The sequence below is a fragment of the Augochlora pura genome, chromosome 7 (assembly GCF_028453695.1).
Source record: "Augochlora pura isolate Apur16 chromosome 7, APUR_v2.2.1, whole genome shotgun sequence".
Lineage (NCBI taxonomy): Eukaryota > Metazoa > Arthropoda > Insecta > Hymenoptera > Halictidae > Augochlora > Augochlora pura.
In genome coordinates, this window is record NC_135778.1 from 12,676,296 (window position 1) to 12,701,508 (window position 25,213).

The 25,213-nt window shown below is 36.4% G+C and overlaps 1 protein-coding gene across 1 annotated transcript in view; it reads left to right on the top strand.

Moving 5' to 3' along the window:
• Ddr (discoidin domain-containing receptor 2) overlaps window positions 1-25,213 on the top strand; it is a 385,161-nt gene that overhangs the window by 288,777 nt on the left and 71,171 nt on the right. Inside the window, exons 8-11 of the mRNA XM_078185212.1 lie at window positions 2,626-2,765; window positions 4,875-5,082; window positions 14,163-14,318; window positions 20,459-20,634. Coding sequence (XP_078041338.1) covers window positions 2,626-2,765; window positions 4,875-5,082; window positions 14,163-14,318; window positions 20,459-20,634 — 680 coding nt within the window. The remainder of the gene's footprint in view (window positions 1-2,625; window positions 2,766-4,874; window positions 5,083-14,162; window positions 14,319-20,458; window positions 20,635-25,213) is intronic.

Consider the following 25,213-nt stretch of genomic DNA (forward strand, 5'->3'; position numbering starts at 1 on the left):
TAAAGAAAATTGTGAATATTGCAAAATGGGTTGTATGTATGTTATAGGAAAAGTCAAGAAGCTACATGGTGATACAGTAACGTTGTATACGAGAAATTCTAAACGAAATTTCAAAAACGGTCATTTGACCGCGCATGGTAGGTTTAGTGTTAAGAAAACATGTAGCAATAATCAATCAACAGGTATGCGGAAATTCACTTATAGAAACATGAGATTATAATATTCAATAAAAAATACACAATAATTTTTTGTATGAATTTACTTGTATGTATTTTGCTTATATAAATCGATGCATCGTTGACAAATTATTCAGATACTATAGTCAAAAACCGAGTAGCTTAGGAGTTATAATTTTTATTCCGGATGTTCGTATGAGCGCCACACTATGAATCGTCGCGTGTCGATGGAGTAATCCGATCCGACAATGTACAATGTCATTTTTCAGATCCGCCAACTGCCAGCAGAAACACTGGCCGACTGCGAATGAAACGCTGGAATGATTTGTCCGAAATTCCAGTTGCGAAATTTTCTATTGGTCCGTTACTCGGAAGGCTTACTGTTGCAAACAATGCAATTTTTGGAAATGATCCCGGTAGAACAACCGATCGGTATTTGAAGAATATTTGAAACGCGACTTAAAACATCAATTGAGCCTTGTATTTCAAAAGTAGTCAAGGTCTATTTATTTCAAAATTGAGATATTGAAAGATTTTTGCGTTTTAATAAATTTAAGAATATTGGTAACTTATAACAGTGACAGTACAATGTTTTCGTATAAATATGTTCTGGAGGCTCCGCTGATTTGACATGATATATAAATATTAAAATAGCTAGATCGATGTTTCGCAAAATGGACTGAGGTCATTATCGAAATAAATGATTCAGTTCCAAACATAAGTCGTGTAACATTTTAAAATACTTTGGCAATTATTATTCGAAAGTACATGAAATTTGTACCAAAATAGAATTTGAGAAACATAAATATAATATATTATTAATTATAATATAATAATAGTTGTGACTTGTATTCAATATTTAGTATCGAAACTAAATAATAATTCAATCTAAATTTATTTCAAACGATACAGTAAACACCTTGTTTGCGTTTTCCATCTAGAGGCTTTCGGAGTCTTCAGAAAGTAACTAACTAGTGAAGTAACTCTAAACGGGAGCATCATCAAATTGCTAAAATTACTAAAAGCAAGATAATATTGAGAAACTGGAATGCGATCGAAAAGCAGCAATTTCTCTGTTTGCATAAGTACTTTTAATTTCCATGCGTCCAATTTGATAGCTTTCAAGCACCCAACTCTCGAGCAGCATTCCTCTTCTCGAACTCGTGTATCGACCGATGAAGGAAATGCATGCAAATTGTTTTCGTGTACTTTACACGTATACAGAATTTCATCAAAATTGGTCGGAATCCAATAATACTCCTTGCCAGTCGACATTGACATGCGATAGCGAATAATCTTCGAGTTTGCTCTAGACCAGAACTGGACAACCTAAATCATTAACCTTCTGCGTGCGGACGACTCTCAGCTGATGCGCTCTAGAGAGACTACGCGCGTTTGGCTCTTACCATTGCTGTGGACCGAATACTTTTCGTTCGTGCAAGCTCTGCTGATTAACCACTTAGCTGCGTCCATATATTTAAAAGATACATTTTGTTACGCGTTTCATCGATCATACTGTGTATAATTTTTAAAAATTATTCTAAAATGATCCTAAAGCGTGCGAAATTTACGAATATGTTGCCATAAGCATTTTGACATAAATCGTAGAAGAAATATATTTATAACAAGTTATTATTATAACTAGCAAAGCTAGCCCGTTTTTCAAAAGTTTTTTAAGTGTTGTAGTAAAACGTTTTTAGTTTTTCTTTCTAAAAAAAAATAACAATTTTTAGAATATTCAAAGTACAGACATATACGCATCTATTTATATCGAAAATGATTAAGCAATGCACTTCTACGATTTACAACACATATAAAGTCATGTATAAACACCTACGAAACCAAATTATTTAAAAGATGAGGGGTTCCTTTTTTCAGAAAAAAAATAAAATTAAACTTTTATATATATAGAATCTTTTGCTCCAGATTAAATAATAAAAGAATTTAGTTATTTATTATCTTTTAGAATCAGTAAAATTTACAATAGCTATATGTAATATTATTTAACGGCTGGTCATTCGGTCGTAAAAATTTAGTTTAACGTTTCTATTTTGATTTTATCTATTTTATTAATCGCGTTAGATATTTAACACATTATCGGTCGGTAGCGTATAAATACACTTTCTCTCCCGATCCGTATCCTGTGAATGGGTTGTTGTAGCAATCAACAATTTGTTATTCTATTATTGCAGTAAAGGTATTAATATAAGTTCTCATATTATTATATCGTCTTTTAAATATTAGATACCTTTCGCGATGAATATAATACATAAGATGGAAATAAAATAAATAGATTCAATTACTTGGCAATAACATAAATGTTTATAGCCGAATGACCAGTCGGTTAAGTGTTAATATTTAAAAAGTTATATAATAATATTTCACAGATTTGTATTTCATGCAAACGCGAACAATTGAGAAATAATCCGTCGTTTTCCTTCTGTTACAGGGTACGAATGGGTCGGTTGGAGAAACGACACGCCCAACATGCTCGGGCGACCTGTAGAAATCACCTTCGAATTCGATTATTCGCGTAACTTCACTGCCATACACCTGCACACGAACAACTACTTCACGAAAGACGTACAGGTATGCTGTATTCTCTCTCAATGTTCATTAAATTATACGGAAACGGCTAAGAAAGTTAAAAGACGAATATTTTCCTTACTCCATATCTAGTGTTATGAAACACAAAAGTTATCTAACATCTCTAATTCGAACGCGAAAAATATGTTCACGGTTCATTGTTCCCGAAAATTTGCCCACCCGAAAATGATCGTGAAATTTTATGAAATATAAACTCTGTTTAAATGCGTTAGAATTCGTTCAGGATTCGGCTACGTACAAAAAAAAATCGCAGCACAAAAGCCGCGATTGTTATTTTTCACTCACAAAAGATCGATTCAATGGCGCTCGTTTTCCATCTACTGTTATACTTTTACAGCGGAAAAATAATTCCAAACGCAGTTCGCATTTTTCTGGGCGCGCGGTGACTTTCGCGCGTGCGTTCTCGCAATTTGCATGCCGTCGCGCGATCGTCATCGCGCATTCCAAATATCTGGCCGATAAAAAAAGAAGCCGAAAGTAGCGGGAACGCGGATCGCGGGAACATTGATATTTGTTGCTACGCCGAAGCGACGGCGGCGTTATTAACTATCCAGGGCCGGGATGGAAAACTCTAAATCGAGAGGCGCGCCGTGATTTGAATGTTTAAAGAACGGCAAGTCCAGACCCCACGGTTGAATCATTTAAATCAAAAAATCATGTTCCGCTTTCGAGTACAAGGTCCACGAGAAATTCATCCTATCGCCGGGACACGGTTTATTTATCGAGGGAAAAAACGTGTCGTAGAATCTGGAGCGACTCTATCGCCAAAGGATTAAATTTTTAATTCGATCGACGGGGACACGAGCGTTTCCCCCCGCGCGCGCGCCTTCCGCGGGAGGACGAGATTACCGGGAGTAGCCAATAGTTAATGCTCTATTCCGTGCACATATCTCGCGACGACGAAGAAGAAGACGAAGCGATTCCATCACGCCCGACGATTTACTCCCTGTTTACTGATTGCTTTATCCACGGGCGGTGTATGTCGTTGCGCGATTTACTCGGTCTGGAGTTTAACGTCACCGAACTGGTCAGAATGACTGCTTTCTCAGTTTTTCTTCTACAATCCCTGATTATTAGAATTATACTTTGTATAATCTTTTATATCGGAATAACTTTGATACTTTTCATTGTTTGAGCATTCAATTATATTTTTACTAACTATAGAAAGGTATGAAATATGTCGGTAAAAACGAAACGAAAGAAGAAAAGACGATTAAATGATTTCAGGTGGAAAATAAAAGACTATTTGCTGGATCGTTTTTTGTGTTCAATCTATTTGTCGAAATTCAATGCTGATATTAGAAAAATGTATTTACTAGAAATTTTTAGATAATACTTTTCATTCCAGCATATTTTATGATATATATTGTTGAAAGTTTGAATAAATACAATTTTGACAACTTTATAAAACAGTATTCGTAAGTCCTGTTTTGAGTTGAGTAGTTTTAGTTTTAAAATGGTTTCATTTCTGTGACTAGAAAATATTTCTATTTGTATTCAACTATTCTATTTATTTTAACGGAGCAGCTGTTGCGATGAAAAGACCTTCTCTGATATAAAGTCGTTGATTATGAATGATTTAATACTGTTCTTATTAATATCCTTAACAGATCGATACTTTGTTCCTTACATCTCAATTTACTTTCATTTATACGGTTTCCTAACAGAAGAATCAATTTTTGATTACCCAATTATAGTGCACATTGTTAAAAATACCTGAACGATGCACTATACAACCAAAACCTTCAAGCTTCAAAATGAGTTCAAATTTATTATTATACAATACCCTTTCGCGAAAATATAACAGTTAAAATATTGACATTTTGTCAAAAATTGGAAATCCAGTGTACAAATAAGTTTTACACTAAACATTTTATCCGTGTCAAATAAAAAACTATCGATGCCAGTGGATAAAGAGTCAATCTAAAGGACTTACAATCAAGTCGATAACAATTTCGTCGCTGCGTATTCTCGACTAATTTCGGCTATGGAATCACCCCTGGTAGGACGACCACGTGGTGTCGCCGTCGCGTCGATGTGTACATAATCCTGAGCACGCTGACTGAGAGCATGCACGTGATTTCTCGGCAGGTCTTTTCGTACGCGAAGGTTTATCTCGGTGCCGGTGGGAATCAGTTCAACGGGGAGCCGGTCCAGTTCTCCTATATACCGGACCTGGTGCTAGAGCAGGCACGTGACGTTACCATAAAGCTCCATTCCCGTGCCGGCCGGTTCCTGAAACTGCAGCTGTATTTCGCAGCCCGTTGGATCATGCTCAGCGAAGTAATCTTCGAATCAGGTAAGCTGTTCAACTACACGCAGCAACAAGAAGTCCGCGCTAAATATCCACTCCGTCGTTTTAACCCTCGTTACGCACAGACAGGGCACGCCCTGTATACAATTAACCCTTTGCACTCTGCAAACTCTTACGCTCTCCATTTTAATTGCAAAATCTGAAATAATTTTTCTGTCTTGTGTTTATTTCTATTTTATGCGACAAAGTGCATTTCATGCATAGGAAATTGTTTTACTTACAGTTTTACGTTTAATAATTTTCTAAATCTAAACTTTGCTATACTTTTAACAATTTTCTAAATCAAAACATTGCTATACTTTTAACAATTTTCTAAAACTAAAATTTGCTATACTTTTAACAGTTTTCTAAATCTAAACTTTGCTATACTTTTAACAATTTTCTAAAACTAAAATTTGCTATACTTTTAACAGTTTTCTAAATCTAAACTTTGCTATACTTTTAACAATTTTCTAAATCTAAATTTTGCCATACTTTTAACAATTTTCTAAATTTTGTTAGTATAAAATCTATTTTGGAACGTGATAGAACAATTCTAGTGGTGCCTCAGAGTCACCACTCGAGTGCAAAGGGTTAACAGTTGCCCAGCGGTGCGGGCTCATTTTTGACAACCTTTCACCTTCTAATTAATCATTCGTTCATTACGTAGTACACATCATTGTTGTAAGAGTGCAATGTGCATTGAAATTCTACGCTATGACAGTGACAACTTTCATTGAAATCGAACGAAGCTAACCCTTTGCACTCGAGCGATGACTCTGTATCACCACTCAAGATTGTTGTACGAAGTTTTGAAAATATTTTTACATTGTTAAATTTGTTTCTTTAAAGAACTTACAGTTTCGTATGCATAAGTTATCGCAATTGGTTATAGAAAATGCAGATACTGTCGTTCATTCAAAATAATTTTGAACTTGGAGTTAACACTTTATCGACCGGTAGCCTATAAATCGGCTTTTTCCCCAAATTGGTAGCTTATAAATCTGTTGCCATAGTAACCACTAATTTATTATCTATTATTGAGATAAACGTGTTAGATTGTACCACAAGCTTCAATATTATTATATAAATGTTTAAATATTAAATATCTTTCGTGATTAATAAGATAAATAAAATCGAAATAGAAACGAAAATTGTTACGATCGGATGACCGGTCGATAAAGTGTTAAAATAGCCTCGAGCGCAAAGGGTTAAGAATGGTTGCCAAGTTTTTCGAAAGAGCTGCCGCTTTGTGTCGCTTATTTACAACTACCATACTCTCGGAAAAATCAAACAAATTCTCGGTCACGCACAACCGTCTCGGTGTTCGGCTCGTAAAAGCCGCGTCGCTGTAGCGTGTACAAAATCGCGAGAAGTAGGTTTCCCGTGAAAAATGGGGAAGGGCGCCCGTAGGTGGAAGGGAACGCGGAGATATCACGAACGAAATAACTTCTCGCGGATTTCGAGGCGGGCGGAGCAACTTGCTCCGCGTGTGTCTACCGCCAGCCGTAGAAAGTCCCGCGGACTCCGGGATCAGGGAACGGATGAGTTTCGGAGTCCTCTTTCTTCGGGATCCGGGCAGATTCGATTTCCAATTTTCGGTGACACGCCGCTGTCGTTCCGCCGTCGAAACGATAGAATTATTGGGGGTAAGATGAAGGATAATCAGGCACCGGTGCGCCGAAGCCGATACGTCAGATCCGGGGAACAATGGATTCCATGACGCTCCCGAACAAGATGGAATTTTTCCCAGCGCGATCGTTAAGTGGAAAATGCTTAGCTCGAACGTCCGAAAACCGTCGAATCACTGTGTGTTGCTGTCGATAGCGCGACGAGTGATTTCTGAACGCCGACGGTTTTCAGCTGGAAATGTTCTCCATCCGACGTGTAATCTTTCGCGATCTCTTCTTTCTGCGATTGCGGCTTCGCAAGAGCCGATTCCATTTTACGAAAATTCCTGTGACGTTTCGATGCCTGCTCCGAATGGAAAATTAATTTGTGCCGCGACGTGTTATATTTTTCGAGTTTTATTAGGTTTTTCAAAGCGTAAGAACGTTGAAATAGCAATATGTGTCGTACGACTTGATTTTACAGTTTAGGTTTCAGGAAACAAGGATACTTTAATTTTCTTATTGTTGTCGTGGTAAATGTGTTTAGTGAACATTCTTTATTTTTTGCTCTGTTGTTGCATTTTCGTTGTTTCACAAGTAAAACGTATTTAAAGAAAAGAAAATTCGGAGACTTAATTTTAATAATTATGGGCAACCTTTTTATATGAAATAGTTACCTTTTTGCAATGTAGCCACAGCAATATTTCAGTTTTCTAATTTTGCAATTATTGAATTGCATAAAAATGGAGGAGTACAGTATTTTATATTTAGTAAAAGAGCAAGAGCAATAATATTTCTTTAACGTATCATCAGCATTTATTAATGCATAAGTTAACATGTTGCTTATAAAATATTCTTACGAAGATCAGTTTTAACCCTTTGCCATATTCTAAAGAGTTCAATACGTGATAGAAATCTCTAACAATAGTTAATTATATATTTCAGTTATTAATTTTATTTATCTTTCAGTTACTTATTTATTTTCTTAAACATTATTACAATCGTAAAATTTCTAATCATTGTAACTATGAAGAAAATATTACGATAAGGGGTTAAAGAAGCCAACAGCACAAATCAGAAAATAGACAATACGAAAAGCTGTTTACAGAGCGTGAAGTGGAAGAAAACAAAATTAAAGAAGAAAAGGAAATTCAGTTTTCTTCTTCCCATAAAACGAAGTACAAAAAGCAGAAGTAGCCGATATCCTCCGACAGATCGCATTTAGTTCGAAATATGTTTCACTTTTCATTGGCCTAGATTAAACGCGGCGCCGTAGCGAAAGAATAACTCGGCGGTAAGTTAAATAAAAATCCGCGGGGCCGATTCGCGCCACGTTCGGCGGGAAAGCGAACGTGAATTATATGATGCCCGGATGGCGTGGAATTCCAACCAGTTCGGCGCTAAGCAATCGAAGTTATCTTTCGCGGAATGAGAAAACACCGGCGCACTGAGGGAATGATTAACGATGGTTTTCGCCTCTATCGGCGTGCTCTCTCTCTCTCTCTCTCTCTCTCTCTCTCTCTCTCTCTCTCTCTCTCTTTCTCTCTCCTTCTCTCTCTTTCTCTCTCTCGGGCCCGTGCCAACTTCGCCGAGCGAAAACTTTTTCAGGGCGCGCGCTTCCACGGGCAAGTTTCGTTTCTGGTCCGCGACCACGTGCTCCCGTTCGAACAACGTGCGGAGGATACTTCCGATCCCCGACCAATCGCCATCTTTACGATCACGGAACGTCCCCGGAATATACTGCTGCTCAAATTTATAAGACACCGTGGAATTTACCGAACTATGGTGTCTGCGATATACGCAGTTATATCTTAAAGAATATCGTATTTAATTTGAAATATCATATTTTCAATTGGTAACTTTATCAGACTATTAACAAAATCCGCAATCACTTAATTGCCAATCCAATATTTAATCTTCAATTTGAAACGATAGTATTGTAATTCTTATTTTCATATAAGAAAAATCATTGGATACTGTTATTTGAAATGAACGAATGTTTGTAATTAAATCGAACTATTACATTTACTTTTAATGTTAACGATGTATATCAGTCCCCCCTTTGCTTTGTATTACCTTGATATTTTCTATTATTCCTTTTACGCAATTGTGATGCAAATCTCGCCAAGCAGACGCGATTATTTCTTTCAATTCCTTCCTTAATTGTTGTTAATGGTAACATCGAATCGAAAAGTAGTTGTCTAACGCTGTTTCGAGTTTCACATTTGACCTAAGCATTTTTTAAGTGCATTCAAAATTGTGTTAGCTGTTATACACCGAATCACGGATCTGAGAATACCAGAACTTTAACACATTCTACGCCGAGCTATTTTTACTCGACTCTTTTTACTTCGACTAGTCATTTGTTATTCTATTAAAACCTGCTATATTATCTCTTATTATTAATAATCGTTTATAATAATAAAACAAATTCATTACGATCCATTCTTGTGGTAGAAATTAATTCTGTAATTATACATTTGTTATAAACTATTTCTTAGCCCATTAACCCCTTAACGTACTATTTACTGGACAGTCACTGCGATTAGAAATTTTTCAATTGACACAATTTCATAGAAGGGACAGAACATTAATATTTAATCCGTGCCTGAATTGACTTGTATACTGAAATATTAATAAGAAGGGATTAGAATTTGTTTCCAATTTTAAAGAATAGAATAACATCAATATTTAATTATTTATTTCTAGGAATATCCATCACGAGTCGGACTCGTCAAAGTACGGCAAGGGGTTAACCCTTTGCAGTCGAGTGGCGACTCTAAGACGCCGCTGAAAATTATCATGCCATGTTTGAAAATAATTTTTACCAAGATTATTCATATTCAAAAAATTGTTAAGAACCTATTAACTGTTGAACGAGCCTCAAAAATTCAATTCCATAATGTGGAGAATGCATCAGATTATGTAAAATGGGAACGCTATAAGTTTGAGAAAATATTTTGGATTTGATTTAAAATGGTTCCGGACCGCAAAGGGTTAAATAAACATGCAAGCATGTACCATCGGTGGCACACGTGGCGCGAAATGTGTTAATCGCCGAGCAAGGAGATCCGTGTCGATCAGACATCGAGCAGGTAGACGACCGATCGTGAAATGCGCACACGGAACCGATACAAAATTCCGCGCGCAAAACCGTCGAATCGCCGAGTCCATTCTCAGGATGGATCGGTAACATGCACGTTCCTGCGGTTCCTGTGAAACGAACCGGAACGAAACTTCCTTCTGCGGTCCTCGAAGCGGGAACCCTCGAAAAGTTCGGCGCCGGTTCGTTGCACCGGCCAAGAGACCGAGACCGTCGTTAATCATTCGACAGTGGCCCGCGGTCTCATGCTACGAGCGTTAACTTCCATCGACCGGTAACAGACGCTGCTGCACACTGATCCGGTTCGAAAGATTTAGTGACACTTTGCCAAAAAAGCCACTCCATCCTGTCGATTTCTATACCGCTCTTAACGGTCGATAACCTGGACAGTGGACCAATTAAAAGTTCACACTTTACCGACCTGTGTGAATCGATTGTCGTGGCAACTAATGATTTATTACATATTATTGAGGTAAATGTGCTTTATTGTACTACTCCCTTAACTCGCATATTATTCTATAATCTTTTAAACATTAGATGCCTTTCGCAGTGAATGAAATGGAAATGAAAGAAATAGAATGGTCGAATAAATATTGTTCAATGATACTGTTATACAAATATGAAAATATTCGTAGATTTAGTTGTTTTGTAATGATATATTTGTTCAGGACCAAATGACCGGTTGGTAAAGTGTTAATGCAATATCGTGTAGCCGTAATAATATTACTTGATTTGTCAGAAAGAATATAGTTTTTTTTATACTCTTTTGCCTTGGGAAATTTTTCTGCGATATTTTTCTAGTAACTGATACGATTTATAAAGATTTTAGAAATTGCTTAACATGCAATTTAGTTTGAATAACTAAAGGTTTAACAATGCTGGACTACACAGTGTTAATATAGCTGGATTTTTGTATTATTGTCTAAGTAATATTGAGTAAAATATCACATTAATTAGTGTCAACCTATTTTTAAAACAATTTTATTTGGCAATTTAATCAATAGTTGTAATAAACAACCAGTCGATATAATCGAAAACAGTAAAAATATTAGAAGAAATTAAGAACGTGGATGTACTAATTTCTACTTATTCTATATATTTTATATGTATTACTATTGTATACTTATTATATGTATATCTCATTTTTCTTGCAACTGGTACAGAAAATTTTTATTTTGTATAAAAATCTGCAGTCTAGCTATTTACGGGAAAAGCTAATCCACGAGGTACATATTAATTAAAAGCTTAGTAGAAGAAACTTAATTCTATTTTATATATTAGGAAATTACAAATAAATAAGAAGTTAATTTCTAGCAACTGATAAAGAAAATGTCATTTTCTATAAAGACTCGCAATCTAAATATTATCAATCTCAGTTAAAAGTGCTTTCTATATGAATTGATGATTTTTTTAAATAATTAAAGAATTCAGTGTGCAATTATTAGACTGCAGATTGATGCATTTATGACAAAAAATGAGTAGATCAAATACAGAACAGTAGTAACTTTTAAAAAACTTAAAAATATATTTCAATATTCTTTCATTATTATACGCGCTAACATAATTAAAAACTGGAAGAAATGCTTATACAGTTACCGTGTCTTGCAATTAATGCAGGCGTTCTTTTTATTTCGCATAAAAATCGGCAGCCAGGCAATCACGGAAAATGCGAAAGCAGCGCCGTGAAAATTGGTTTCGTTCGAAGTTTCCGATCGGTGAGTGTCTTTCGCGGCTAGAAAGTTCCGTCAAAATGTCACTAAATCGTTCCGATCCGGGTCATTTGCGCGCCGCAGGCTTTTCGTCGCCGGCTTAGCTCGTATTTACGGGCGCGCGAACGGCACCCGTCATCGATAGGAAAATATATCGGGGTCCGGCTCCTCCGGCCGCGCGAAGAAAATTGTCGACAGCAATTTCGCGTTGCCGTAATTAATGTCTACACTTAACAGGCGAGCCGAGGCGCAATTAACAATTCTCGAACCGGTGTGCCGTGCTCTTTTCAAGCTCGACGCTCATTGAACTGACCGTAAATTAAATGTTCGCCCCCGATGTACTCGGGCGCCGAGGCTTCACCGCGCGGCTCCGGCCCACGCCGGCAAATTTATCGCAATGAGGTGAAAGTTTGAAATACGAGTATTTTGCATCGCGAAATTGCTCGTTCCGCGAATTCTTTCGGATGGTCCTCCCACCCCCTACACCCCGTGAAATACCATTTTCCGTCTTTTCTCTCTTATCCACGGCGTCCTCCTATATTATTTTTGTATCCGGTATTATTGACACTGCCGGCGGTGACGATAACTCGAATGGTGCGGCTTTCTTTTTTAACTTCCCGGGGCCCGATTTACTTTTAATTAGAAAGATGAAACGGTTCTTTTGAGTTTACGATGAAGCCCGCATGGACCTTAAGCGTCTTTTAATTGTCTGGCCTCGGGTTTTTTTCATGCTCCCGCGGCAATTTGTATTTACCTAGCCAGGAATTTTGTAGATTGCGGCTACACAAACTTGCCGAGTTTATTTCGGGAGGATAATTCGCGGTGTCGTATATATTTCGATGTGTCGGTGAAGTGGCGGATCCGGAATCGAAAATGTGATATACGGAAAACGTATCTGAATAATTTATTGAACGGCTGAAATGTTAAGAGATCTATCGGTGGAGTTACAAATATGCGGGTATATTTCCAGAAGTATTTGGATACTGGTATAACGTTGACTTCTACGCCGTATATTTAAATAAATATAGATTAGAAGGAAAATTCTTCTACGGTATATTAAAGTAGAGTATATAAATGTCAAAATGCAACAATCTTTCGATTTATTATAAAACGTTACCTATATAATTTATAGCACATAGAACAGCATCGAATTCTGACGTCTTACAAATATTCCGACAATTTGTAAAGTCTCGTTTAAAAGTTATGAAACTAAATTTCCTCAAATTTTTATTATTATAGTATTACTTTTTATTACTTTTATAATATTTATTATAATATCACTAGTTTTATACGTCTATTGCTTAACAATATATTTCAAGAAGTCTGAAATTTTTGAAGTTATTATTTATTTTTAGTACAGTTATTCCAATAGTAATTAGCTTTATTTCAAAGAATATTCCCTTACTATCTGTTATACTAAAAGAACGTCGACCTTTATTTAGATGTTTTCATCGATTTAGTTTGATCATCATCAGTTGAATACGTCAATCGACATCATTATTTCTACGTATGTAAAAATCAATCTTACTTAAGCAATCCTTCATCTGTAATAAGTAACATAGCTTTTTACAGGAATTGTACAAATTCTATCACGCTTGTGACGTAGGATTCAATTTCAATTATTATTCATGTGTCTCTAATCGAATTCATTTTCCCATGGTCTGAGAAGAAACAACAATTTTCCATTTTATTGAAATCTGATTAAAAACCTGGATGATCACTGTTTCTCCTTAGATCATGAAATCAGACAACACAAATCTGTAATATCCGATACGGTCACTCCTTTTGCAGGAATTGCAGTCGGAAAATACATCTTTCATTCTATTGAAATATGCATATAAATATGTACATACATATTCTGTTATATTCAGTATATTCTGTTACATTCAGTATATTCAGTATTTCGTATAGTCTATATATATTCAGTATATTCAGTATTTCGTATAGTCTATATATATTCAGTATATTCAGTATATTCAGTATATATTCAGTATATATTCAGCATATATTCAGTATTTAGTATATTCTGCAAATATTCAGTATATTCAATATATATTCAGTATATATTCAGTATATATTCGGTATATATTTAGTATATTTAAGGTATATTCAGTATATTCAGTGTATATTCAGTATACTCAGTATATTCAATATATTCAATATATTCTGTACATATTCAGTATATTCTGTTACATGAATTACTCTACCAATTTTCTGACTGCAATCATTGTAAAAGCAACGACCATCTCAGACGTTAAGACTTTAACATTCGATCAAAACACGTCCAGTAATATCACATAATCGCCGCGCTGAATCTCGCGGCCCTCGAGTTTTTCTTCACCAGATAAATTACGTTGGTTTTATAGAACAGTCATTGCCGCGGCAGCGAACGCGTTAAAGAATCTTCTCAGAGGGCCGGCGCGCCAGCGATTTAAAAAGCGACCCAAGGTTCGGTCCGTGCGAAGCTAAAGGAGCCGTACACAAAGTTAGCATTGATGAAACGGGCGCAAACGATACGACGGCTGTATTAATTTGTCGTCTCATTAATGCGATACGGCGCGTTTAAAAGACTCCCGGGCCGGCGGCAGCGACGCGGGGTCGCGCGCGAACCGGTTTCTTTTGCCGACCAGAGAAATTTCATTAGTCTTTATCCGTGATGCGCAGTAATCTCCGAATGGAACAACACCGAGGACGAGGAGCCGAGGAACAAGAGCGGCATTGTATCGGCAACCGGCAGCCCCTATCAGAATAACGAGGGTCCACTGCAGAGAGACGAAGTGAAGGCCACTTTTAATAAGGAGGAAAACAACGATAATGCTCGTAAGTCTGCCTCGCCTGGTTTCTGGTATTGTTACATCGAAGGGGGGTTCCCCTTCGTAATTTTCCGCGCAATTTCCACTCTTCTTTATCCCCCCCCCCCCCCCACCACCACCGCTACCACCACCACCACCACCACCCTCGCGCCTCCACGCTCCTATTTTCCCGGTCGACTTTTTTTTGTGCCTTGATGCTGCACGAAAATTGAATGCCGATCACGAACAGTCCCTTTTTTCCGTCGCTTTTTTCCTTCTTTCCCGTCGCTCTTTCTCCTGCTCGTTTTTTTTTTGCGCGCGCGTTGTTTCTCCCGTGTTCACATGTACATACAATGTTGATTGGGTAGAACGGCGATGAAAGGGAGCGTATAACGAGATTTTGAAAAAACATTTGATTCCCCCCGGTTTCCCCATTATTGTTCGGCCGCTTTTGAACCGAACGGATCCGAGCGATTAATATCGAATGCTTTAATTACACTTCGCAGAATTTCTGTTTATACTCCGCATCGGAAAATTGACGGAGCCTTTTCACTCGATTTTTATCGTTCGTATTTAAACACGCGTTTGACGCGAGTTTAGATACAACGAACTCTGTATGCATGATTGATAGATTTTTTGTACGGGCTTGTACAGAGCAGGGAGCGATTCCGTGCTTTCTCCTCTCGGTGATTTTTTTAGAAGTCCCCGACGAATTTTGTAAAATGTTGGACGGGAACAATTATCCTGCAAGTACGCGATTATTCGGTAATGTGTAACGTTAACGAATTAAAAGAAATTTCTCGTGCAATTTAAAACGTATTTGCAATTAAATTATTGCGGACTATTTAGGAGCACTGTTTCGTGGATTTTCAGAGTTTTTGTTCTTCGAACGGGTATACTTTGTGATCGTCAACTATGTTCGTTGTTTAAAAAAAGAATCTCTTGCATTTTCCATTTAATGATGTGTTATGGACAATGGATTTATTTCTACTGCACTTTTTAAACTGTTAATGTCATACGGACTAAGTTTCAAACTAGAATACACTTGTCCCTCAATTTATTTAATATATTTATTATCTGATTTGATTTACGTGAATAAAAGTCGTGTAAATTAAAAAGGAAAAATATTAGGAATAAAAATTAGCAAAAGTTTTAAAAATGCATTTATACGTATCTATTTCATGTAACCTAACAAACAAATAAATAAGACATTCTGGAAAGCAAAAATATTTAAGTTTTATTTGATATACTACCGTAAATTTTATTCGATATACTGCTGCAAGTATTATTCAAATACCACTGCAATTCAAAGTAATAAGCCTTTGCTTTTTAATTACCACAAGCTCGTCATTTTCGTCGCTCGATATACTTGGAAGTTCGCCCCCGTATTCATTGTAGATATACATTTCTTCGGACGAGTTTTTCTCAATAAATTCTGTCGCCAAGTTTTCATCAAATTAGCTGATATTCGCTGCAACGTTTTATTAAATTTCGACAGAATTTTTAATTAAAACTTAAGAGCTATACGGATATCTTCCCGTAAGATCTCGTAAATCAATGACCGCGTGTAAAAAGTTCCGCGTAAATTGAGGTAAATTTTCCGCGTAAAACAAATATTCGCGTAAAAAAAGAGGTGCACGGTAAATTGAGGAACGGGTGTAGATTGTACGCTATGGAATAATTCATTTCCAATCTGGAAAGGCAATGTAAACCAAGCAAAACCGCCATTGTTAATTTTGTTAAAAATTTAAACAGTTTCCTCATCGATCACTCAATTTTGTCGAAATTTTGGTAGAAGCAAACGTTATGCACGTGGACGTCTGCAGCGAACAATTTATTGCAAGATCTTAACCAAATCGCATCGGGCTATTTTTCTTTAAATTTTCGTATAAATCGGAGTATTTCAGCAATTTTATAACAATTTTTTTTTTAATACTTCTCAAAAAACGAGAATATTCGTCACCCGACGACAACGTTTTCTACTTTCAGAATAAAAATTCTCGTTTTCCAATGCGGATGTGTTAACCCTTTCGTTACGGAGCGCATTACTGAGTACACCGATATACGAAATGCTAGGAAGTAGAAGTCGTTTCTGTTCTCCTTTTAAAATGATATTTATTATATTTAGTAATGTCATTTTGCTTTCTAAAATATAAAAGTTCGTAATCATAATTTATTTTTTTTAGATATAACAAAAGTATCTCATGTAATGTGTGTATACATGTTCAAATGGACGTTCTTCGAGGGCGTATATATACGCCAGTCGGAGCGAAAGGGTTAAACGCGCCAAGCGATTACCATGTTTATCTTGCATTTCAAAACTTCCTTAGTGATCAGAAATTGGCATCAAGAGAAGATTGTGAAAGTCGATTACAAAAGTTTTTCGCTAATAGGTGCCAAGACTTCTACGAGAGAGGCATTATGAGGGTACCTTTAAAATGGCAACAAATTATAGAACAAAACGGTGCATATTTCATCTAAATCGGACAATCGGAAACATGTTAAATAAAGTCTGGAAGTTCACGTAAAAATAATGGACTTCTTTGTTCCCAACCTAATAAAAGATTTCTGTCGAACAGAAAAGTCTTTACGCTTCTTAGTATTTCGTCCGTATCATTTTTATAGCTTATTCCCGTGGTACTGTATAATGGTTTGCCTGTGGTCCTCGAAAATTCTCGGTTTCACGATCAAACGGAGCCGGAGAAGACCGACCCTATAAATCGATAATGTACCGGTGTCGTTCTTTTCTTTCAGCTCCGCCGAGAAGAAAGCAAAATCTAATTAATTTCCTTTCTTCCGGCTCTGTCCTCCGGAGAGCACTTCACTTTGAGCGGAAGTGTTAAGAGAAGTAAATCTAAAGCACTACTGACCGACGTTTCCGCGTCGTCGTATTGCCCGATAAACGGTCTAATTGTTATCCAGCACTTTACCTCCGCTTCCCCTTCTTCCTCTTTTTCCTCTTCTTCTACTTTCGAGTCGCTCGGACGATATTCACTGTAATCGAACGGTTTTATGGCCGAGTTTCCCCGGCCACTCGTTTTACTTCCCGTAATGCAAATAGACTGAATTTATTGAATTCTTCCGCTTTGTGTGTCAACAGCCGCGCCGCTTGACCTCTTTTTTTTTGTTCAGAGTTTCACGAAGATACAGTGCGTCGCGTTCAAGAGCGTGTTATTTCCTGTTCTCTACTTTTCATTGCTGCACAAGCGCGCCGCGAAGAGACGTATGAAATACCCGCTGCATACCGTTGCAATTATCATTCCCCTTTCAAGCATAAAAAAATAGAGAAAGCGATAAACAGAAAACATTTTATGTACAGCGTGAACGAAGCAGTAAAATATTTTGTAACAATTTTGTTCGAATTTATAAATCGATGGTCAAGAATTGAAACAATTTTGAAATTTGGGAAAAGACGTACGCGACAGCAACAAGTAGAAAGATGCAACTATTGTACATTATTTTAACCCTTTCGAAAATTCACTCATGGTCAATCATCCTCCTTAAGATTTTCCTTAACGTTAAATAAAAACTGTGCTTGATAAGATTATGTTTTCTAACAAAACTTGTTGCTCGTACCTTTAACCCATTGCACTCGAGTGGTGACTCTGAGGCACCACTACAATTGTTCCGTCACGTTTTAAGATAATTTTTATATTAATAAAGTTTAGAGTTGAAAAATTGTTACAAGTGGAACTGCTGGTATGACTCACAAGAATTATTTTCGCATGCAGGAAATGCATTTAAATAATTTAAATGCACTTAAATAGTTATATAAAATGAATATAGTGCGAACCGGAGAAATTATTTCCGATTTGAAGTTAAAATGGCTTGGAGTGCAAAGCATTAATATTAAAAGATACTTATATAAAATTCTATTATTTAAACCGGTCATCCGGATATATCCGGCGCTAGTACCGAAAGCGTTAAACCATGTTACATGGAACAATATACCGTTCTCTGGGCGGGAATCGAGCAAGAGACGTTTACCGAGTGTAACGTCGTCTGGTTGTCTCTGCTCCAGTCGATTCGCGTTGGTCGAAGTCTGTTCGCGCGAAGCGTTACGACACGTGTTCGAATAGAAACGAAATGAGACCGGTCCATAGCGATCTCAAGTGAAGCACGAAACAGCTCGAAATTGCGGGAAACTTTCTTTCGGGGAAAAGGAAACAGCGGGAACACCGATAGAACGACGCTTCTTCGAACGCGAAAGTAACTACCGTTGAACTTCCCTTATCCGAATCTATTAAATGAATGTGCAACGAAACTGCTGCCGCGCTGGAATAAAGATTTAATTTAACTTCCGCGGTGAGGTAAAATTTTTTATGATGGAAGTAAAAATGCTGGTAAAGAGTCCCTATGATTGCACTGTGTAGTTTCCATCTTGGATCGATTATGGAACGAATATTTAGATAAGGAAGAAATAGAGGTATTAATCATTAATAATAGAGTTATTATTAATAAATAATCAATTTGTTATTAATTAATAGTAGAGTTATTATTTATATAAGAATTACTGTAACTGAGAATCGAAATGTTAGTTTAATGTAATGCTGAACTGAATTCCTTTTTCTCAAGCAGATAGCAAGGAAAGTAAAACGGTTTACATGGTTCTTTAGATCGAGATCAAGAAACTATTAAATATTTCATTCTTATCCGTCCCTGGTGCCTGTTTGACACATTTTATCGCGCCCACGGCACGCGTTGCGATAAACTTAAAAGTAGTCTTTCACTTCGCTTTATTATTTATTAATAATATGTCTCCCCTGTGTTCGAATACTCAGAAATTCCGCGTTGTTATCAAATTAGGATACATAACAGTGTATATATATATATATGTTTTTTTAATAACTTAGCAATAATATATATTATTGTTAAAAAAATATTCTATATACATATATAATAAGGAAAATAAAAATGCAAAAAGTATTATGTTTGATAACTGAACCAATAAAAAATGTTTTCGTTGCTAAAAACTAAAGAGTTGACACACCGTCAAACGCTAAATACAAAATTAGATAAATAGATTGGTTCTCGGACTGACATAACCCATATTTTTAATTCGTATAACATTTTTTTAAATTCTTTTTTTCGGGGATTCGACTAATTGAATTAACACAGAAATGACAAAGATCAAGTCGATCGTCGAATAAGAGCAACTGGTCGATAAAGGTGATCGACGGTGATCCAATTATGACCAGCATGATGAACGCAATCATCATTATCGCCCCATCGTGCATTATGCGAGGCCTGCCTTCACGATAATATCCACCGTGATAGGTCATGTACATTGGTGTATCCGGTGGCCTGGATGGTAGACACTAGAGACGTGTACACGTGCATGTCTCGGATCACGTACGATTGTTCATGGTGCCACAAACGCACGTCCGAATTGAACCACGAGACGTCGTTTCACTCTTCGTCACCTCTACTAATTGGATGCCATTGAACGAAATTACTGTAGAATTCGGTAACTTTCCGAACAACATAGAAAAACTGTCGCGAATCCCGGGATTGGTTCAGGCAGCGATCGTTTCGTTCTTAATCGGCTTATGGGTACGATTACTAAATTCGGCATTTCGATTTTGACGCAGGAATTGGTAAAGATCATTTTTAGTAAAGAGTTTTCATTTTGATACTTTTATTTATCAAATGTTTCTATGGGATAAATTGCGAAGGTACGAGGATATGAAAATTCGCTGACCAATCAAAGTGTTCGACATCACGATTTCTCAATTTATTAAGAATTATGGAAATTGTAAAGATTTCTATATAGGAAATGATTGAATATGATTATAATAAAAATGAAAAATGGTTTTATAATTTTTATAAAGCAGTGCAAGTTTCTCAGTCTTCGTGTTCGTTGGGTTTAATTTTGAGAAGAAAAATTTATTGCGTCTATATTTACAGCAGTATATTTATAATATCTTCTATAAATTTAGTTTTTCCATATCATTCAATAATAATTCTTTTAATACAGAAAGTATGAAAAAGTTTATTGCAAAATTTTACATGTACTCCTTGATTTCAACAGATTTCTCTTATAAACAATGAGTGTATGAATACTTATGGGACTGACTGTATGTTAGAGAGTGCTGCGAAATTCGACAAAAGTGAATTTAGCAGAATAAACAAGTACTGCCGTAGATAACTGCGACTTATTTCTATTAGTTCCAGAGAAGAGCAAGGAGCCCGAATCAAAGCAGTTCGTCGGCCTCGTGATTGGGAACCTAACAACGGTGATAGTGATCCTGCTGGCAGCCATCATGTTCATCTTCTACAGGAATAGAAGACTGAAAGCAGCCCTCGCGCCGTCAACATTCTATGATCAGTCCGGCGATCTTAAGGTAAGACGACAAACATCATTTGTCAAACGTCAACAGCATTATACATTATTATACTTCGCTATACCTTGGACAAAGACAGAATCGACTCGGTTGTATTAGGAAATCGATTTTTGGGGTATTTTTGAATATTGGGAAATGGATTTTTCAATTCTCGAATATCGATAATTTAAACACTTTGTTTTTATTTATTTATTCATTGAATGTCTTGTGGAATTCCACTTGTGGGTTGCTTAAAATATCTCTAAGCAAATTGATTTCTTGCCAATAGTACATAACTTTTACGGTACGTATATAGTGGTTAAAATATTCGCTGATAGTAATGGTCACTTTTACCTTTTTTCTGATATTGCTAAATGATGGACACTCTATTGGTGTTTAACTACAAGCCAAATGTCACAGTTTTTACAAAATGGTTCTCCAGTCTTTAAGAGTAAATAAATTTTAGTGTATCCTATCCTTAGTTGAGTTAATACAATATAATTTGTTTCCTTTTTACAAAATATACTGCGAGGTTGACAGAGACTACAAGGTGTTTCAAAAGTTGCTCAAAATCATGAAATGAGGGATTTCTGACGTCATTTGAAGTAACTTTTTCCTTAGCGTAAATGCAATCCGCGATTATATTTACGAGTTATTAATAAAAAACAGTGACCAATGAGAAGCGAACACCGTCAACGCGAAGTGACCAATCAGCGGAACTGAGTTTCATCCATTTCATCAATGGCGGCGGCCATTGGTTCTGCCGTTTCGTGTCAACCGAGCTCGCCTCTCATTGGCCAGTGTATTTAATTAATAACTCATAAACTAAGCCGCGGATTGCATTTACGCTAAGGAGAAAGTTACTTCAAATGACCTCGTGAACCCCTCATTTCCCGAGTTTGAGAAACTTTTGGGACACCTTGTATACTTTCTCTGGTTTCTATTCGGAGTGAGTAACTTAAATGTACTCACTTATACCAACTATTATATATTTTGTCGAGAGAGGCACATTTACTTCGTCGTTGTTTACCAGAATTTCAATGTTATCAAGGTTAAATTTGCAGAGTATTATATTTTTATGTCTGCACAACTGGTTAAACAAGTTTCTATCCTTTGAAATATCAGTAACCGATTCTTGATGCAGCGCTTAAATACGCTCGACTCGACAGCTTAAATTTGCATGTAATGTTTTTATGCAGTGGATATAAATCAACACGAAATTGCCCAAAGCGTTCTGCTTGCGAGTGACACTGTAAAATATAAAACATAATTTAATTATTAAACGGTAATTGATATCGATGGAGTGGAACGCGAGCCGGTTCGAATATAATACACCGACCGTTACGAAGCGTCGCATTACTGTTATTAATCGTGGATGTTGTTTAAATTGTTTTCCTGCATTTTATTTCCGGTTATTTTCTCGGCTTTAGAAATATAATCCAGTAGCGCGACACATTTGATGGTACGCCGTTCCCTGATATCCCGAGCATATTGGATTATCGAAATTCTACTACATTATGTATACGAGCATGCTCCCTCACTTTCGTGCCCGTGAATTTCTTTTGTCTTGCTAGAATAATTTATTATCTGAACCTATATGTTCGTTACACGTTCGGGTCGAACGCTGTTGGGGCGACACGGCGTCGTCAGTTATTAGCGACGATCTGTGACGTTATAGGTGTGTGGACCGTATAACTCTTTCGCTACGGATAGCTTGTGGGAAAATGTGATAACTGTGAACAGAACGCATTACTGAGTAGTTGATACTGAGGTACGAAATGCTGTGAAGTAGACGTCGTTTCCTGTTCTCTAAATTTTACAATGATATTTATTATATTTAGTAAAACACAGTATCGTCTTGTCAGTAATGTTTTATTTCATGATAATCAACTGTTTGAGGCACGCAAAGTTGCCAGATACTCGATTAACAAAAGCGTCTCATGTAAACTATGAAATAAAAGTATGTATAGTATAAACATCTTCGAAAGGGATAAAATGTAGGAACGGAATTTAGCTGCGAAAAAAACTGATTTATTTAGCCTGGTACTATGTTACATCTTTGCTCGGAAGGTCTAAGGTCCTCGAATTCTATGACAACTCTGATGTGCTAAAAAAAGGTTCTCCCTAAAAGTAAACTGTTGCCCCTTTCACGCATTTCTAATACTCACTGATTGGTTTTCCTGGATTTTGACAATAACCAATCAGCGAGTCTTTTTCCAAGAAGACACCCTTCCTTTGCGCCGTTATTACAGTGCAAGGGGTTGAGTCTAAATTGCATACCAGCTCTTAGCAAAAAATCCTAACCTCAAAAATAGCCGGCTAGACTCGTCCGTGTCATAAAAAATGATAGTTCTGGGCACTAACAAACGTAATTATCAATGGAGCGAGAAGAATGCATTTGACACTTTGTTACTTTGAAATCAAATCCAATCTTTCCTTCGCTGAGCCTCGAAAAAATTTTCTGAAATATTTCACAGTCTCGTGCTTCTATACTTTTACTGTACTAACTCCTCGCCGTATTTTGACGAGCTTGGCTCGTCATAGTGGTTTGTATTAATATCTTGTTAATTATAAATGTTATTCCGTTCTTTTAAGCCGGAATAAAAGTCTGTGCTCTTTTGTCATCGGTATTTAACGATTTAAGTAAATATAGACAATCGCGATAAATATCGTTCTCTTTCCTTCCATGAAATTATCACAGTAGAAAAAGTACTCATCCTTGTTATCTATGAAGAAAATAGTACGGCAAGGGGTTAAATAACAACGGACACCGATGGCATCGTTAAAACGAAGCTTTTATTCCTACTTCTCAATCTTGGTTGATTTAAAGGACTCGTCGCCGTCCGCGCGATTTAAACGAAATTGCAACATCAACATACGGAACCTAAATAAAAGGTGAACAAACAGCAGGGGTCGTAGAAATTTCCTCTGGAATTCAATCAGCCGGTGGAATCCATCGTTTAAAACTTTCGAATTACCTTCGTTGTTGAAGTTTACATTGCCCAGGGTCTCATTTAAAATCCTCTAACCGACTGCATTTATTTGAAGCCGGTTCACCGCCCCATGCTTTATCCTCGATCTTTTCTCCGCAAATCATCCGTCGAAGAAATTACTATTATTATCATTGCTGATCTGTTATTCAAACATTACTCTCGCCGGAACCCTTCTACGAAAAGAGTAATGGAACACGTGCTGATTTCTATTCGAGCAGAACTCAAAGGGCATAGCCGATTAAGATGGTCAAAACTGCCCTTAGAGGTTTTTTAATGAGTCATATACCGTTCGATAGCTGATCAATAAAAACTCATCTGTGCAAAATTTTAACCATTCCGCTAACCGATTGAGTTGTAATGATTGGAAACATTTTGGCATACATTCCGCTCGTTACAATTTTTTTGCTCGCCTAATTCGCATTTTCAGGGTTCAAAACTTGTTTGTTTCGATGCAATAACGTTTAGAATTACTTAATCCACACTCGCGGTAAACTAGAAAAGTAGTAGCTTCATTCTGACAGCAAAAAACATCGACACGTTGGGTTTTCATTTTTTTTGACAACGTTGCAGGCGAACAAAAAATCTGAGAAAAATTGAGTACACGAGCCGTGATAGTACCTTGTCAGGAAATTAATGAAATAGTTTTACAGTAATTAATTTTTCGAGAATTTTTCAATTTTCCGATTTTTTTGGGGTTTTTCATTTTTGATAATCACAGATTGCAACTGAAAAATCTGAAAAAATTCTATAACATCCGGCTTGATGTCCAAAATAAGCCATATTTTTTTCAAAATTTTAGAAAACCGCTAAAGGTGGAAAAAAGCCGGAAAACCGCGAAATCTAATTTACTCTGTAACTACCCTCACGGACAAGTTACAGGGTTAAAATTTTGCACAGATGAGTTTTTATTGGTCAGCTATCGAACGGTATATGACTCATTGAAAAACCTCTAAGGGCAGTTTTGACCATCTTAATCGGCTATGCCCTTTAAACGCAGTTTGATTTATATTTACTATCGCACGTATTTCACGGCAAAACACCTACGATTGTCTAATTTTAATTGGACGTAGGGTATATAGTAATTGACCGCGTAAGCATGCGTGTAACATAATTAATAGAAAAGAATTATTCTTTATTAAAATGGAATAATAAATATTGCCGTTATCGCCATGATACGGCTTAAGAAATAATTCTCGAATTTTTATTGGGTAGCGTATATAGTAATTGACCACTTAAACAGAAGTGTAACGTAATTAATAGAAAAGAATTATTTGTTGTTAAAATGAAATAATAAAAATTGCTGTTATTACTATGAAAAGGCTTAAGAAATAATACAACAAAACCAGAATTTGTATAAAACACAAAATCAAATGTAAAATTCACTAAGTATTAGTAGATGAGTAATATTACAGTCATTAACTGGATATTGCACAGTGCTGATAGGTTATGTGACAGTGATTTACCTGTCTATTAGAACAGCCATAAAAATACTCCATAACCGTTTCTGACGTACCAAATAATTTATTTAAAAATAAAAATTTAAACATATAGTGAACAAAATGTCGGAAATATGGTTATTCCTAGGGAATCAGCTAGATCTAGTGTTC